This window comes from Drosophila grimshawi, unplaced genomic scaffold, assembly GCF_018153295.1.
Source record: "Drosophila grimshawi isolate 15287-2541.00 unplaced genomic scaffold, ASM1815329v1 contig_311, whole genome shotgun sequence".
NCBI lineage: Eukaryota > Metazoa > Arthropoda > Insecta > Diptera > Drosophilidae > Drosophila > Drosophila grimshawi.
The window spans coordinates 14,725,087-14,739,418 of NW_025063098.1; the positions used below are offsets into that span (position 1 = coordinate 14,725,087).

General features: G+C 40.2%; 5 protein-coding genes across 7 annotated transcripts; 1 reads left to right on the forward strand and 4 right to left on the reverse strand.

Annotated features, from left to right (window-relative positions):
- Nucleotides 1–1,229: 1,229 nt before the first annotated feature.
- On the reverse strand, nt 1,230–2,317 carry LOC6568010 (transmembrane protein 179). Its single transcript, XM_001994200.3, has 4 exons — nt 2,110–2,317; nt 1,895–2,038; nt 1,581–1,824; nt 1,230–1,509 (listed from the first exon to the last, which is right to left on the reverse strand). Exons 1-4 carry the CDS (start codon nt 2,217–2,219, stop codon nt 1,306–1,308), a joined length of 702 nt encoding a protein of 233 aa, XP_001994236.1. The 5' UTR covers nt 2,220–2,317; the 3' UTR covers nt 1,230–1,305.
- Nucleotides 2,318–2,831: 514 nt separating this feature from the next.
- On the forward strand, nt 2,832–5,444 carry LOC6568009 (uncharacterized protein CG5902). Its single transcript, XM_032740325.2, has 4 exons — nt 2,832–2,851; nt 3,071–3,111; nt 3,193–3,608; nt 3,695–5,444. Exon 4 carries the CDS (start codon nt 3,968–3,970, stop codon nt 4,763–4,765), a length of 798 nt encoding a protein of 265 aa, XP_032596216.1. The 5' UTR covers nt 2,832–2,851; nt 3,071–3,111; nt 3,193–3,608; nt 3,695–3,967; the 3' UTR covers nt 4,766–5,444.
- A 70-nt stretch (nt 5,445–5,514) lies between these two features.
- On the reverse strand, nt 5,515–9,487 carry LOC6568008 (protein UBASH3A homolog). The gene is given in 8 exon segments (XM_032740323.2): nt 5,515–6,376; nt 6,443–7,333; nt 7,394–7,721; nt 7,795–7,964; nt 8,221–8,322; nt 8,602–8,797; nt 8,858–9,098; nt 9,266–9,487. Coding segments are annotated over 8 exon segments (2,283 nt in total). The 5' UTR covers nt 9,382–9,487; the 3' UTR covers nt 5,515–6,137.
- A 409-nt stretch (nt 9,488–9,896) lies between these two features.
- Nucleotides 9,897–11,910, reverse strand: LOC116805806 (probable cytochrome P450 12a4, mitochondrial). Its single transcript, XM_032740324.2, has 4 exons — nt 11,798–11,910; nt 11,236–11,738; nt 10,728–11,175; nt 9,897–10,657 (listed from the first exon to the last, which is right to left on the reverse strand). Exons 1-4 carry the CDS (start codon nt 11,873–11,875, stop codon nt 10,058–10,060), a joined length of 1,629 nt encoding a protein of 542 aa, XP_032596215.2. The 5' UTR covers nt 11,876–11,910; the 3' UTR covers nt 9,897–10,057.
- Nucleotides 11,911–12,839: 929 nt separating this feature from the next.
- Nucleotides 12,840–14,272, reverse strand: LOC6568007 (transcription initiation protein SPT3 homolog). 3 transcript variants are annotated; one of them, XM_043214902.1, is made up of 3 exons: nt 13,176–14,272; nt 12,962–13,117; nt 12,840–12,861 (listed from the first exon to the last, which is right to left on the reverse strand). In XM_043214902.1, exons 1-2 carry the CDS (start codon nt 14,223–14,225, stop codon nt 13,004–13,006), a joined length of 1,164 nt encoding a protein of 387 aa, XP_043070837.1. In that variant the 5' UTR covers nt 14,226–14,272; the 3' UTR covers nt 12,840–12,861; nt 12,962–13,003. The 3 variants fall into 3 exon arrangements, with proteins under 3 accessions (XP_043070837.1, XP_032595843.1, XP_001994233.1); XM_032739952.2 differs by lacking the exon at nt 12,840–12,861 and having other exon boundaries at nt 12,891–13,117; nt 13,176–14,271; XM_001994197.3 differs by lacking the exon at nt 12,840–12,861 and having other exon boundaries at nt 13,014–14,267.
- Nucleotides 14,273–14,332: the final 60 nt, after the last annotated feature.

The window sequence follows — 14,332 nt, forward strand, 5'->3', positions numbered from 1 at the left end:
CACCGACAAAAAAAAAAAAAAAAACAAAACATCGTTTTTTCCAACATTTTTGTTATGTTTTTTAAATGTATTAAAAAAAAAAATTACAAAAAATTAGTGTAAGTAAAAAACCAAAAACTTAATATATAATATGCTATTCAAAGAAATCCAAAACATACTACCAACCAAAATGAAAGAAAAACAACAAAAAAAAAAAAACACAAAAAACAACTAAAAATACTAATTATAGTACATACATTGATGTAGTGTTAATTATAAGAAAAAACCAAAAAAAAATATAAAACCGATAACATTTGAGAGCCAACTACACATTTGTTTCACAAACGCAAGAGAACAGAAGAAAGAAAATCCATACATAAATGTACAAGTAACTATTTTTCTCTAAACCAAAGTAAAATGCCACCATTTTTTGCTCCACATTAAATTAAACCTTATGCCGGAAGAGGATGATTGAATGAAAGAAATAAGTATGTTATGTATATTGAAATGCAAAAGTTTGTCAAAGCAAAATTCAATGAAATCCTTGTGGAAATTGTTAAACAGACTACGCATGCAAATACGGAATTTATAATGTACAATGGGAGTCGCTTTAAAGTCTTTAATGAACATTTTGTTGAAATGCAAATACAATTGCGAAAATCCAAACTCAAATCCGTTTGACAAAACAAAAAATTCTTGCAAAAAAAAAAAAAAAAAAACAGATATGAAACTGCAAAAATAAATGTAACTGACATAACAGAATTTAAATCTATGCGTTTTATTTTTCAAAAGACTGATTTTGGTAAGTATATAGAAAGTATTGGTTAGTGATTGCAATTTAAAAAACTTCTTTATTGACTACCATTGCGAAAACAAAGCAATTTATATTAAATTCATACTTTCAGTTTGCATTCTTATTTTTGGAAAATTGCTAAACACATATTTTATACCATTTTTTTTTTAAGTTTCTCGGTTGGATTGTCTCATAAAATAATTGAATAATTTAATTAAATTGAAGCCACACACTAACACTAGCCGATGAAATTGATGAACATGATTTAACTAATAAATAAGTTTTAAAAGACCACGTGCCCTTATGTTATTATAAAATTTATTGAATATTGGATTAAATATTTATATCACGTAAATTATAATACAAAACGCATATTACATAACAGTACATTCTTATAATTTTCACTAAATTATGGATTTGTTCTGCAGCGTCTACATCGCAGTTATGAGAAAGATAATTAAATGGCATAATATTATTTTATTATGCACAACATGAGAAAAACACAAAGCATAACGAATTGCTGACGCAACGAACTATTTATTCTGGTCGGAGTCAGAAGTAGCTCCCGATGCAAGCGGCGGCGTTGAGCGCCCATCGAATTGTTGCTGATTGACCAAGCGTTGACGTTCCAGATACATGGATACCTTAATGTTGCGCACCTGGTGGTTGTGAATAAGTTTTAGCAGCGCGATGACTCCAATTCCCACTGAAATGGCAAATGCTCCCCATGCGCCAAACTATAAGTAAATAACAACAACCATTTCGCTGGTTTTAGGAGCAGATCTATCTAAGCATAAATATCACTTACCTGTGTTGTGCCCATTTCAATGTAGAATCCCGATGTATTAATTTTCTCCTTATCACCCAGTATAATGTTCTGTCCAGCCGCAGTCTCACACGATGGAAAACGTTCCGATATTCCGTCGCACCAGACAATGAAACCCAATGTTATAAAAATTGCGGATAGAATTGACATTGCCAGCATCCAAATCCCAAGCACAACGTCAACAAAGAGCGCAATAAAAGACTCTTCATCCTTCATACGCACATACCTGGAATTAACCAATTGATTGTAAATATGCATTGCATACTTGCATACATACATCAGTTGTAGATACGCACCGATAGATTTGCACCAGAGAGATGGTGAAGAGAAAGACGCCAGTGATCAATGGAAACGTGCAAAATCCGTCAGACGCCCAGTGCACATCGAACATGCCGTCCGACACTCGCCATTTGCCTGTCGTGAAGAGTAAGCAGTGTCCGCTAGGGTTCATAAAGTTCATTATGTTGATTATTCATTTCCGTATCCCAATACTACGTAGTTGCATACATACCAAAACTGACTGAGATTAATGGATAGCGGCAGCACAATGCATAACGATAGTATGAGTAGCAAAACGTGGCCAGAGATTTGACTCAGCAAAAGTACATTTGCCAAAGCCATTTCTGTATATTGTATATCGAGCTTGCAAAAACTTTTACTTATGTGTTACTAATTATATGTATGTTAATATGTACAATTACAAGTACAGGGTTGTCAATACGCAGTTCCTCAGTTTACCTGATTTACTAACGCAGAAATACCAAAAATAAAAATACCATCAATGAGTAGTTTTAATCTTATTTTTAGCATATTTTTATTAAATTAACTTTATTAATGAATGGCTCAAAAATACCTTAAGCGACTTAACAAAGTTTTGTTGCAAGACATTCAAGTATCTGATATTATACCAAAAGAATTCTACAAATATTTTAAATAAGCTAACAAACATATTAACATTAACTACAAGACTCTAAAAACGGCGGTTTACAAATCTTACCCAATATTTTTTTAGCCAATAAATATGTTTTTTAATCAGCTTACATTTAATTGAAATATTAAATTTAAATATTTATATTTATAGGTTCTTTTTATGATATTTGTATGTAGGCATTCAGCATTTTGACAACTCTGATTGGTTGGTATTTTTATTCTCGCTCATTTTTGGGTCATGTTCGGGAATTGGGCAACACTGCTCAAGAAATCGTAAAAAAAATTGTTAAATTTGTTTACATTAAATCGGATCTCTCTGAAAGGTATGTTAAGTTACAATTTCTAAATTGGTATTTGCGACAGACGCTAACTGCAACACAAGCCAGCTACGTGTCTTGTGTAACTAACTGTTGGCTTCAAAATTGATAGTGTGGCAAATGAAAATAATGTGGGAACAAAGAGCAATTAAATAGATAGTGAAAATGAAATTGGAAAACAAGAATTGCATTACTTTCTCTTCTCTCCTCCTACCTTTCCAACAGATAACGCAATGAGATTGCAATAAGCAATTGATCGACTGCAGGTGATGATCGCATTCTTACATTTAACATTCTAATGAACAACAAATTTCACACTCTCAGCTAACCAAAAAAAAAAAAAAAAGACGGAAAACGAAAAAGAAAAAGGAGAGAAAGACGGCGCCCACACACGACAACGTCGCCTTAATTGAAAACGGGGGGTGAAGCCCAAAGCAGCTGCAATTCGATGTTTTGTTTATGAACTGAACTATGGCTATGTAGCATTCGAAACGGCAGCCGAGCAGTGAGAGCGAATGAGAGAGAGAGCGAAAGAGCCAATGTCCGGAAGCAAACAACAGCAACAATAGCAGCAGCAGCAGCAACAGTGACGACGACGACGACAAAGGTGCTTACCTAGCTGTTAAATGCGAGCATTATTTTGTGGCAGAAATAAGAATGAGCTGCGTCCGCGTGTGAGTTGTTTGAGTGCAATCAGTTAACGGGCAGATCAACGAACGACACTGGGCCAACGGACACCGGCAAGTGACTCTACTGCGACAAGGTAAGAAGACGTGCTCCCTTCAATACATTATTGTTATGCCGAGTCCATTGCCATAAATATATATATTATATGTATACATATTGCAGTACACATACGCAGCATTCGCTGGACGAGATATGCTTGGCTTGGCTGGCGTTTGATTTACATGCTAGACAAAAGAAAAAAGAAAAAAAAACAAAAAACCCAAAATAGGAAAAGATATTTAGAACTTGGATTCTTATGTTAATTGAACCTAGATCATCAACGTGCACTGCCATTAATTAAATAATTATAGATATTTACATATATAAATATCATAATTGGTAGATTTAAACTTAACAACAAACGTAGTAGAAGCAGCAGCAGCAACAATAGCTAAAATGTCCAACTCCCACTACAACAACCACCAGCAACACCATAATAACTACCAGCAGCAGCAGCAGCAACAGTCGCAGCAGCATTCCAGCAGCAATGGCGACGGTAGACATGAGGAATACCATCAGCAGCAGCCGGTGCATTACTCCCAGCACTATGTGAACGGACATGGCGTGAGGATAAAGCCCCTGGACAATATCGCCGTGCCGGACATGTGCCTGTTCTGCTTCGAGGTGCTCGATTGCGAGCTGAACAATATTGATGGTCCTGGTGTGCCGATGTTTAGCAACGATGCCTATCCATTGTTTGTCACCTGGAAGATTGGACGCGACAAGCGATTGCGTGGCTGTATTGGCACCTTCAGCGCCATGGAGCTGCACAATGGACTGCGTGAATATGCGCTGACCAGCGCCTTCAAGGATTCACGCTTCTCACCGATCTCTCGTGACGAACTGCCCCGATTGACCGTCTCCGTATCGATATTGCAAAACTTTGAGGAGGCGCAGGGTCATCTTGATTGGCAGTTGGGCGTCCACGGCATTCGGATCGAGTTCTTGACCGAGCGCGGCCTGAAACGCACAGCCACCTATTTGCCGCAGGTGGCCACCGAACAGGGCTGGGATCAGTTGCAGACCATCGATTCGCTGTTGCGCAAGGGCGGCTATCGATCCGTAATCACTCAGGATCTGCGCAAGTCCATCAAGTTGACGCGCTATCGCTCGCAGGAGATCCAGATGCACTACAAGGAGTATCGCGAGCATTTGGAGCGTCGCGGCGATCAATTTGGCAAAGTGCAATGCTAACAATTAGACAAGCAGGCGTCTGGTCAATGATCCTGGCTAAGGGCAGGCGTGGTCTTCGTCTTGCTCCTGCTATTGCTGGCCATTCAGTTGACCCAGGGCATGGGATTTTTAACCAGCGGCTTTCCCTACTCCTGAGCCACGTTATATTCAAGTTTCAGTTTGCCCTGATGCGTGCCACATATTGACTTTTTCATAATTTTTTTCTAATATATTTTACAAATATATTTTGCCTTGATCTGAAATGACGTGTCGTCACCGAGAGTGACGCGAATTTTAACTTACTTTTTACAATTACAACAAATGCTTAATCGACTTACTGAGCTTCAAATCAATAAGCTATTTTAAGCGACAAAATAGATCATTAAAAAACAATTTAAAGATTATAATTACTTTAGTTCGTTAATTGTGTAACCCTTGACGGTTTTTTTCCTTTCGTTTTTTTACTACAAATTGAATAATAATGACAAAGAAAACTACATGCAACAAAAAAATTATATACATCTACATACATATGCATATGTGTATATTATAAATAATAATATAGACACAAATAATAATTCAATTAAATAGTTCAACAATTATATATTTCATAGTTTTAACAATTACAACAAATTACTATTACTAATTCTATGCGCAATAAATAAAATGTCGGCTTTTTTCTGCAGAGCCGCAGAAAATAATGCGAATTACTGAATTATGTATTCTCTTTGAGAATTATCATGTTTCTGGGTGACGGCAAAGTAAAAATGATTCCATTTTTATTTGTTAAATGTAATTTTCTTTTATTGTTTTTTTGTTTTTAATAGATGTGCGTTATTATATATTTTTACGATTTACTTCTAAAGCAAATTAAATTTTTATGAGCAAATTAATTTGCCGTACACAGGTTTATATGCCTATACCTAGGTGCCTCTGGGATTCTCTTTTAAGATATAGCTAATTAAAACTGAGCTACGCTAAGCATTATCAAGCCAACGGGCCAAGCTAAAGTAAATTAAGGTTTAAGCAGCGAACAGTTGCTAATAATATATATATATATATATATATATATATGGCTAGAAGTGCGTGGCTAATTGTTTAGTACGTATTTTATGTTGGCGTATACATTTGCAGCATCATCGTATATAAAACGTATGAAAATTTCAGCAGTCATTAGTATTATGTTGCATATTTGTGTGATGAATATATAAAAAAAATAACATCAAATGAAAACAATGTTGCAAGCGCAATAAACTTAACAAACTGAAGAATGTTCTCTTTTGCTTTTGTAGATGTGTGTGTTTCTTATGTGTTTGGTCATGTGTAATTGCAATAATTGTCTTAAATATCATCAGTCTCAGTGCGTGCAGAGAAACTGCTCCAAGCACGGGCACTAGGTGGCCGACAGCGCATTCCACTCGAAGCGTGGGTTTTTCGAGTGCGTTACCGGCAGACAGTCGGGTTCGACCAGCTTCCAGACGCCATCGATCTGTTCCACCGTGGCTAGACTGCAGTAGGGTATCTTGTGGATAACCTGCCGCAACTCGTTGGTGCTGCGTGCAGCGCCGCCAGTCAATTGACGCGAACAAGTGTCCAGCGTGGTGGCATGTGCCACAACCAGAATATTGCCAGCTGTGCAAGAGACAATTTGTTAGTTTACAAAATAAGTTCAACTAGTTGTTCCGTTCGATTACTCACTGGTGCGCTCAAGCATCTGCAAGAGGACCTCATGGTTGCGCATGTAAAACTGCTCTGTGGATTCCTTCAGCTTGCCTGTCAACTCAGTGGCCGGCTGCACTGGCTCATAGCTCAAATCAATATCGTACTTGGAGTCAATCAACTCGCTGTTGCTCAACCAATCGGGCACACCGTTGGGATACCAAGCCATCCATTCGAATAGGCCCGGCTCCAGTCTTATTTTGTGTTTACCACTCATTTTCAAGCCCTCCAATGCACTAGTACAGGTCTGCACGCATCGGTAGGATGGCGAGCAGTAAACGTGATCGATTTGAATGTTCGCTTCCAGCAGAGCCTCGCCAGTTAAGCGCGCCTGGTAGAGACCCACGTTTGTCAGCGGCGAATCGTTCTGCCAGCCCTCTGGGCTGTTTTTGCGATGTGGCAGTACCTTGGGCATATTTAGATCCTTGCGCATATAGTTGCCGAATTCGTCGAAACAATAGGGTATCCAAGTTCCAAAGGTAAAGTCGACACGCTCGCCGTGTCGCATAATGTACACCTTCCGATTCCTGCTTTGCATCGCATCCAGCGAGTTCGGCGCAATTGAGTGATCGTGATCCGAGTGAACGCTGAGCGTGTCATCTGGTCGTGGCGGCTGCACCAACGGTGGCTCCACCATGATCTCGTCAACGTTCTTCGATACTGAGTTGGTTGTCGAACAGGAAGACATATTGGCAGTGATCTCAATTGTGGGCGTGTGTGGATTATGCTGATGTGATAAATTATGGCTATTGAGCACTTGCACCGATGGCAACTCCAGGCAAGGCTGTAGTGTCTGGCGCAAGTACTTTTCGACACTCTGTTCGGACTCCTCAAACGAAGAGCCTTCTATGATATCGGGATGTTGTGTACCTAGACAATATTTAAAGCAATAACATTAGTAGCGACCAGATGAGCTCTCTTTAATCTTACTCTGTAGCAGCTCACGCTGACGCTCCTCGGGCTCCGTGGATATGCTGCGTCCGTCCACAATGTCCAGATCCTCGGCAGAGTTCAGCGAGGATGATACACTCTTCGAGAGCTGGACGACACGATGCAGAGTCCAGGCATCCGATTCGGCGGTGCGCTCCGTATAATTCACTGGCAGGTGGCCGGTGCTGCCAGTTAGCCACGAAATGCCCTCGGCCCAACCGTCGCTGGAGTTATCAACGCCCTCGCTATTCAAGTAGATGTAGTCGCCAATGCGCAACTCCAATTCGTCCGTTTCATGTGGATTATGCGGATACACGACTTTTTGTACCTAGAAAACAATGGGAATCGTTAAATTTCTATTGATCCAATGGGTGCAAGGAGTGCGTCAACGTGGTGCTAACTTGTTTGGTGGCGAGTCGTGGATCGCGGGAATACAAACGCAGCTCCCAATTGGATGCGCAGCTGGCATCGAGAGTTTCCACAAGTGATTTCAGTGCATTGAATTGTGTCTGCGGGAACTGATAGGCGAGCGTCAGGTGCAGGCTCTTTACGTGTGGCTCGAGTGATATAGCTATGGGCAATAGACTCTCTATTAGACCAATATCAAAGGTACAATTGATAAACACGCCTCTCTACTTCTTATCAGCTAATGAGCGACGAGTACGTGCGATTAGATCAATGTAATAAAGTCAAACAAAGAAATAACTATAAGAACTACGCATGCTATTGCCAAATTAACACTACACGTTAAATTGGGTTAATAATTATATTTAAAATGTGAGAGAGGTTTACTACTATAGACTAAAACTATAACTAATGACGCTTACATCGACTGCTGCGGGGAATGCAGCGGGTACCAGAGGATACGGCTCCACACCAGGGGAAGCAGGCCACAATGGCGTCCAGTTGCTCGTAAGTATCGCTTATAACTGTGCTCCGTAACCATTACCATTGTCGTCCGTTCGCAGTTCGCGATTAGTGTGCGTGTGTGTGTGTGTGTTTTGTGTATAGGTGTGTATGTAGGCAGAGAGATAGGAAGAGAACGGAAACCGTAAGCCAGGCCAAAAATGTACTGAATCGAACCGAAACGACAGTAAACAGATAACCAGATAAATCAAATAAAAAACAACCAATGTAAACAAAAAGAAAAAAAGAAGGCAAATACAACTGTAACCAATTTTCAATTGCAATCGCTGGCACGAGTATACTTGAATTTGACACCTCCTTGACATATTGCAGGGCCAGACGCTTCAAATAATTTGCATCATCATCGGCGACAAAGAAACCCATAAAGTTTTGGCTCATGTATGGCTCCAATTTGATGGGGCGGTCCAAGAGTGCACCAGTCATATCCACCACTTGCTTCAGTGCCTTGGAAAGCTGCAGGGAGCACTCGTCGGGTGCCTGATTATATGTAAATATGAATATAAATTGTATTCACTTCTAATTGGTATCAAGTTGAACCTTAAAGAACGACACTAGCGTTATGTGTGGCACATAGTTGTGGGCTCCGTTCCAGCCGCACGTCTGGCGCTATTTCGACCAAAACTCCTCGAGTTGCTGTAAAAACGGTCCCGTCGGACACGCGTATATAATGTACTCCCTGGGCGAGCACTCGTCCAAAGTGGCATCGTTCACGTGCGCCAATAGCCAATCGGAGGCAATTTGCACGCCTCGATTGCCGGTGGAAGCCAGCGCATTTTCTCTATTGGTATGTTTTTGGGGGTGCGTGCGATAGAAAAAGAAAATAATCAATACTTGACGCTGTGCTGGCATGTGTCTTGTATTTCTTATTGCATTGTATGGCTACTCTTTAAATGGTGCTAGCTAGCCAGCTACATATTTGGGGAGCATTGTAGCGCTGATACGTACGCTCGATGCTTTTGGAAGCCCATTTGGAGCAGCGTTTGGAGCGGGGTCAAATGCGGTTTCATGTTTTGGCAGATTCGAGTTGGTGTCTGGTTCTTGCGCGGCGGTAGCGTTGCCATTGTTAACTTAATTTATGGCTGCCCTTACGTATACAATTGGCACACAAACCCTTTTTTACGTAGTATTTATAATTTTGAGTCTTATTTACTGTCCAGCTTATAATTGTTATAAATATTTTGTTTTTCGTTTTGCCAGTGTGACCAACAGCAAATCTAATTTCATTATGTGTTAAGTAAAGCTGAAATCAATACCGATGTTTATATCGATGATAACATCGATACACCTTCCCGATATATCGCAACGACCGTAATCTAAAAAAGGGTTTCTGTTATTATTTTTGTTTTCCTTTTATTACTGAATATTTCTGAAATTAGATTTGCATATTCATCTAATTTAAGAAAATTTTAAAATTAAAAACTTACAAATAGGTGTTTGCTCATTTAATTTACAAATATATAAACAACAAAAAATAAATGCCACATTAAAAAAGAATTTACTGAAATCATTGAAAGGGCTTTTAAAAATTTGTATACTAAAAAATTTGGAGAATTTGCGGAAAGGTTTTTTTTTTTTCTTAACAGGCAATCAAACGAACCATATGACTATAAACAATTTTTCCAACAACTAGTAGACCCAACCTAGACCTAGACCTAGACTAGTATACATACATATTTATTATATATGTATATGTGCAACTATTCAATACTTTTGTTTTAGTCATAATGATAATGAGTTTTAATTTTCCAAATCTGTAAACTTGAACTTGAGTGGAATTCTAGGCTTTTTGAGAAGCACCGTGCGAAAGGCATTCTCAGTGGAATGGTTAAACTCGACTTTAAAGTTACGAATGATTCGAGCAATGCCGAGTTCGAGTTCCATTTCCACAATGCGTTTACCAACGCACATGCGGGGTCCAAAGCCAAAGGGCAAAAACACAAAGGGATTTGTGGTCTTTAAAGGATTCGCCGGGCATTTGGCATCAGAGCCCGCGTCATTTCGAATCCAGCGTTCTGGCAGATATTCCGAGGCTCGTGGAAAGTATTGCTCACTAGCCAGCGAGTTGAGGGGAATCATGGAGATAAACGTGCCCGCTGGCACCCTGTAGCCACTAAGAACACAGTCCCGACTGATTTTCCGTCCATGGCCCACAACAAGGGGTTGCAATCGTTGCGATTCCTTGAGGCAGGCCCGCAAATAAGGCACATTCTTCATGGACGCCTCTGTGAACTCAGAGTCCTTATTGGGCAGCACACGCATCACCTCCTCGCGCAGCTTCTCTTGCTTATCCGGATTAGTCGCTAGAGACAACATTAATGAGGAAAAGGTACTTGCAGTCTTCAAAAAGTTAGAAAATATTTAAATTAAAATCATTCAATTGATAATTATTATAATAGATTGTGTTTACCGTATCGACGCCAGCCATGAGCATATCCATAGCCATGACAACGGCCACTTTTTGGTCAATCCTCAACAGCTTCTCGAGCACACTCCGTTCGTTCTCGGGACGCACAGTGCCCTGTTTTTGCTCCTTGTCCAAACGCTCCAGAGCCTCATCCACGTACGCCAAGGTCACTTTCTGGATGTTGTCGAAAGCATTCATCAGCTTCTTCAGCATTGGGGTTTGAATGTAGCGCCAAGGTGATGCCTGCATCTCCAAAACGGCGGCGTACTCAAAGAACTCGTCCAAACTCTTAAAGAGTAGCTTTGCGTTTTCATCCAACCGTCTTTCCTTGAGGAGACCCAGCTGCTTGTCCAATGCAACCACAGAGATCGATTCCAAAGTCCATCTCTGGATGTAGTCAATAAAATTGTCGGGCATCTCCAGCGAGTTGGGATCCCTAATGGCTTTGATGCTGGGCAAACAAACGTGATCATTTAAAGATGTTTAACAATAGAATGTAGAATGTGCTTACCGTTCCACAAATTCGCAGTTCACTTGGGACATTTTCTTATAGTACAGCCGGACATTCTTCGGCTGCATCAGCACGGGATTTACAATACTGCGAAAGTCGCCCCAGGCCTTGCCTTGACTAGGAATCAGACCCTCGACGCCCTGAAAGAAATCCCTACGATGCTTCTCTCGATGGAATTTCATAGTATCGTTGCCCGGTCGATTCGGCCAAATGCCTTCATTGCGAAAGACAACCTCAAAATCCTTTGGATTATAGGTGCCCACAATGGGTTCGCTTCCAAAAATGCCGGAAAGCAGATGAATGTCACCATAATCCTTGCGCATTGCCAACACAAGCCCTTCCAAGTCCAGATTTTTGTACTTTCCGCCGGGAATTAACATTTTAAACGTCAGTGCTAACGGATTGACAGTGGGCATGTCCTCTAAAGGACGCGCCTGTTGCCATTCGACATCGTCTCTAGCTGCAGTTGGCTTCTGACCTGCGATGGCAGTACTCTGATAAAGCTGAATAACAATTGCTGATAAGTATTTATATTTATCAATTGTGTATATCTAACACTCACCTGTTGCACAATCGGGCATGCATATTGCAGAGATTGTGGCGTCTGAATTATGGCCAAGCAATTGCGTATTTTTAACATTTTGAACAAGTCTTCACGAGCTGAATTACAATGTTCCACTAACTACATTTAAGCAATTGTCAACAAGCGACCATTGTTCAAAAGCTTTTTTAACCATTTCGAAAAGCTTTCTGAGAGAATTTAATACACAGAAAATAATAAACTATATAAACGAAAGCAAACAAAGCAAAAAGGCAATTGAAAATTCACTCATTTGAAATTTAATGCGTTTTGCTTTATTATGATGTTTTTTTAAATCATAATTTCACTGACTTATGTTTAGCATTCCTCATTATCTGATTATATTAACAAGAAGACATCTGTAGAATTTTGAGCATTGTTTTAAAGAAAATTTTCTTCTTACATTATAATTGTAATTTCACTGACCTGATATTACTTTAGTATTTAGCATTATATATATTATATATCCCATTTGTAATGTCAAGATAATTATTTTGGAGAATGATCTAATAATTTTGAAGCGGTGTAACGATGTTTAGTGAAATACTTAAATTAAATGTTACAGTCTTATCTCAACAATCGACTGATATAACTCTATCTGTAACCACATTGTAAATTCTTTATAGCTTTGATTAATATATTACATCCACTAAACTTGGCAAATTGTGTTTGCATTAGTTCAATAATTTCTACACATTAGTTCAATAATGTTACACACAACAAAATTGCTTTTCTATCTGTTGAGCTTTTTTAAATCTCAGTGGGTAATCAACTTTCTCATTTATGTTAAAGTATAAATAGCTCAAGGTCAAGCTCGGAAATATAAATAAATAAGAATTGCTTGCCTAAATTGATTAGCATATTTAAAATATTGTGTTCTGCTCACCAGATGCTATAAGGGCAGTAAATAAAATGACATGTAGATCAAGCTTAAAAAGTTGCACATACAAATATTTATCTAGATTTGAAGATAGATACGAAAAAGTGCATCATTTTATTATAACTTTTAATAAACAACGTGTTTATATTTATATATATATATATATATATATATATATATTATATAGAACACGTTGTTTATTAAAAGTTATATCTATAAGTAAATTTAAGTAAAAATGCAAACATCACGTTAAGCTGTAAGACTATTTCAGAGAGTCCAGACAGAATCGACTGGATCTTGCTACTATATTATGTAGCTGTCATTGTAATGAGATTTGAATTATTGTATGAAATCCTTTTCAAGTGTGTAACCTCATGTTCTGATCTAAATGGCCAGAAAGCTGCGCCTGGAATCAATGTCGCAGGAGTTGCGATAGAAACCATTTTTGCGATTGCTCATTTGTCGGAAGCGTCGCATTGCTTCGTGTATTTCCTGGACACTAATGGGCTTGACCACCTCCATGCCTCGACCCTGGGTCACCTCGGGACACACATGCATCATGGCGGGGCTCCCACCGGCTGAGGTGACTCGGCTGTATGGCTCTGTGACACGGTTCTCTGAATTCAGTCGCGTCAGTATCGAGTAGTCGACAATCGCCGCAATCGTCTCGTGCGCCAGATATGCCAAAATGTTCATCGTCGGCGTCGGTATACGCAAATCAGCGGGCAGATCCAAGAAGCGTCTAAACTTGTTCTTTATCTTCTCCCCATGGCGGCAGTAGAACGAGGTCTTCCGAGCCTCGTTGAACTCCAGATACTGTTGACCGGTGAGGATTTGTGAAATGCGATCGGCGCGAAACAGGCGACGCATGCGATCCTCGTCGTGCAGCTCATGCACATCGATGGCCAGCTCCTCGTCCTCCTCCGGCTTCTCCAAATCGTCCATAAAGTCCTGCGGCCGGCCAGTGCGTATGCTGAGGAATCGTTTTAATATACGCATATCCTTGAGATGCTTCCGCATGCGTGCTATCTTTACGGGATGATTTCGCATCAAGAATTCAAAGTCAGCCTGCGAGGGGCAGGGATTCTGTTTGCGTCGCATAGCCACCAGAGAGGCTTCATTGAAAATGCCGCGTAGCTGCTGTTGCAGTATCTGCTCCACCAGCTTCACGCTCCCGGTGCGCGGCTGGTCGCTGTCTCCAAAACTTCGCATTATGTCTGCAATCTCTGTGAGCAATGAGACGGGTGCATCGTCCGCAATCTGAATCGTGGCAATATTTGCATTTTGGTTTGACGCCGCAGTTGCCTGTGCCTGCAGTGGCTGGTGCTGCGGCTGCGGCACATTGCCACCCTGCACCAGTATCACCTGACGATGGACGTGCACCGGCTTGTTGTCATCCAGATTCTGCAGCTGCGGCGTGCTGGGAGCCGAAGCTGTCGCTGCCATAATCGGCGAGGCGACACCAACGACATCACTGGCTGCTACGGATACTGAGTTTTGGCGCATTACACGCTTTGCTTGATAGTTCATTTTTGATAGTTTTGTTCTTTTGCTATTGAGGTTTGTGTGTAAACAATTTAATAAGATAACAATATGAAGCTAGTATAAGACTGATAATAATGAACCAGCAGTAATGA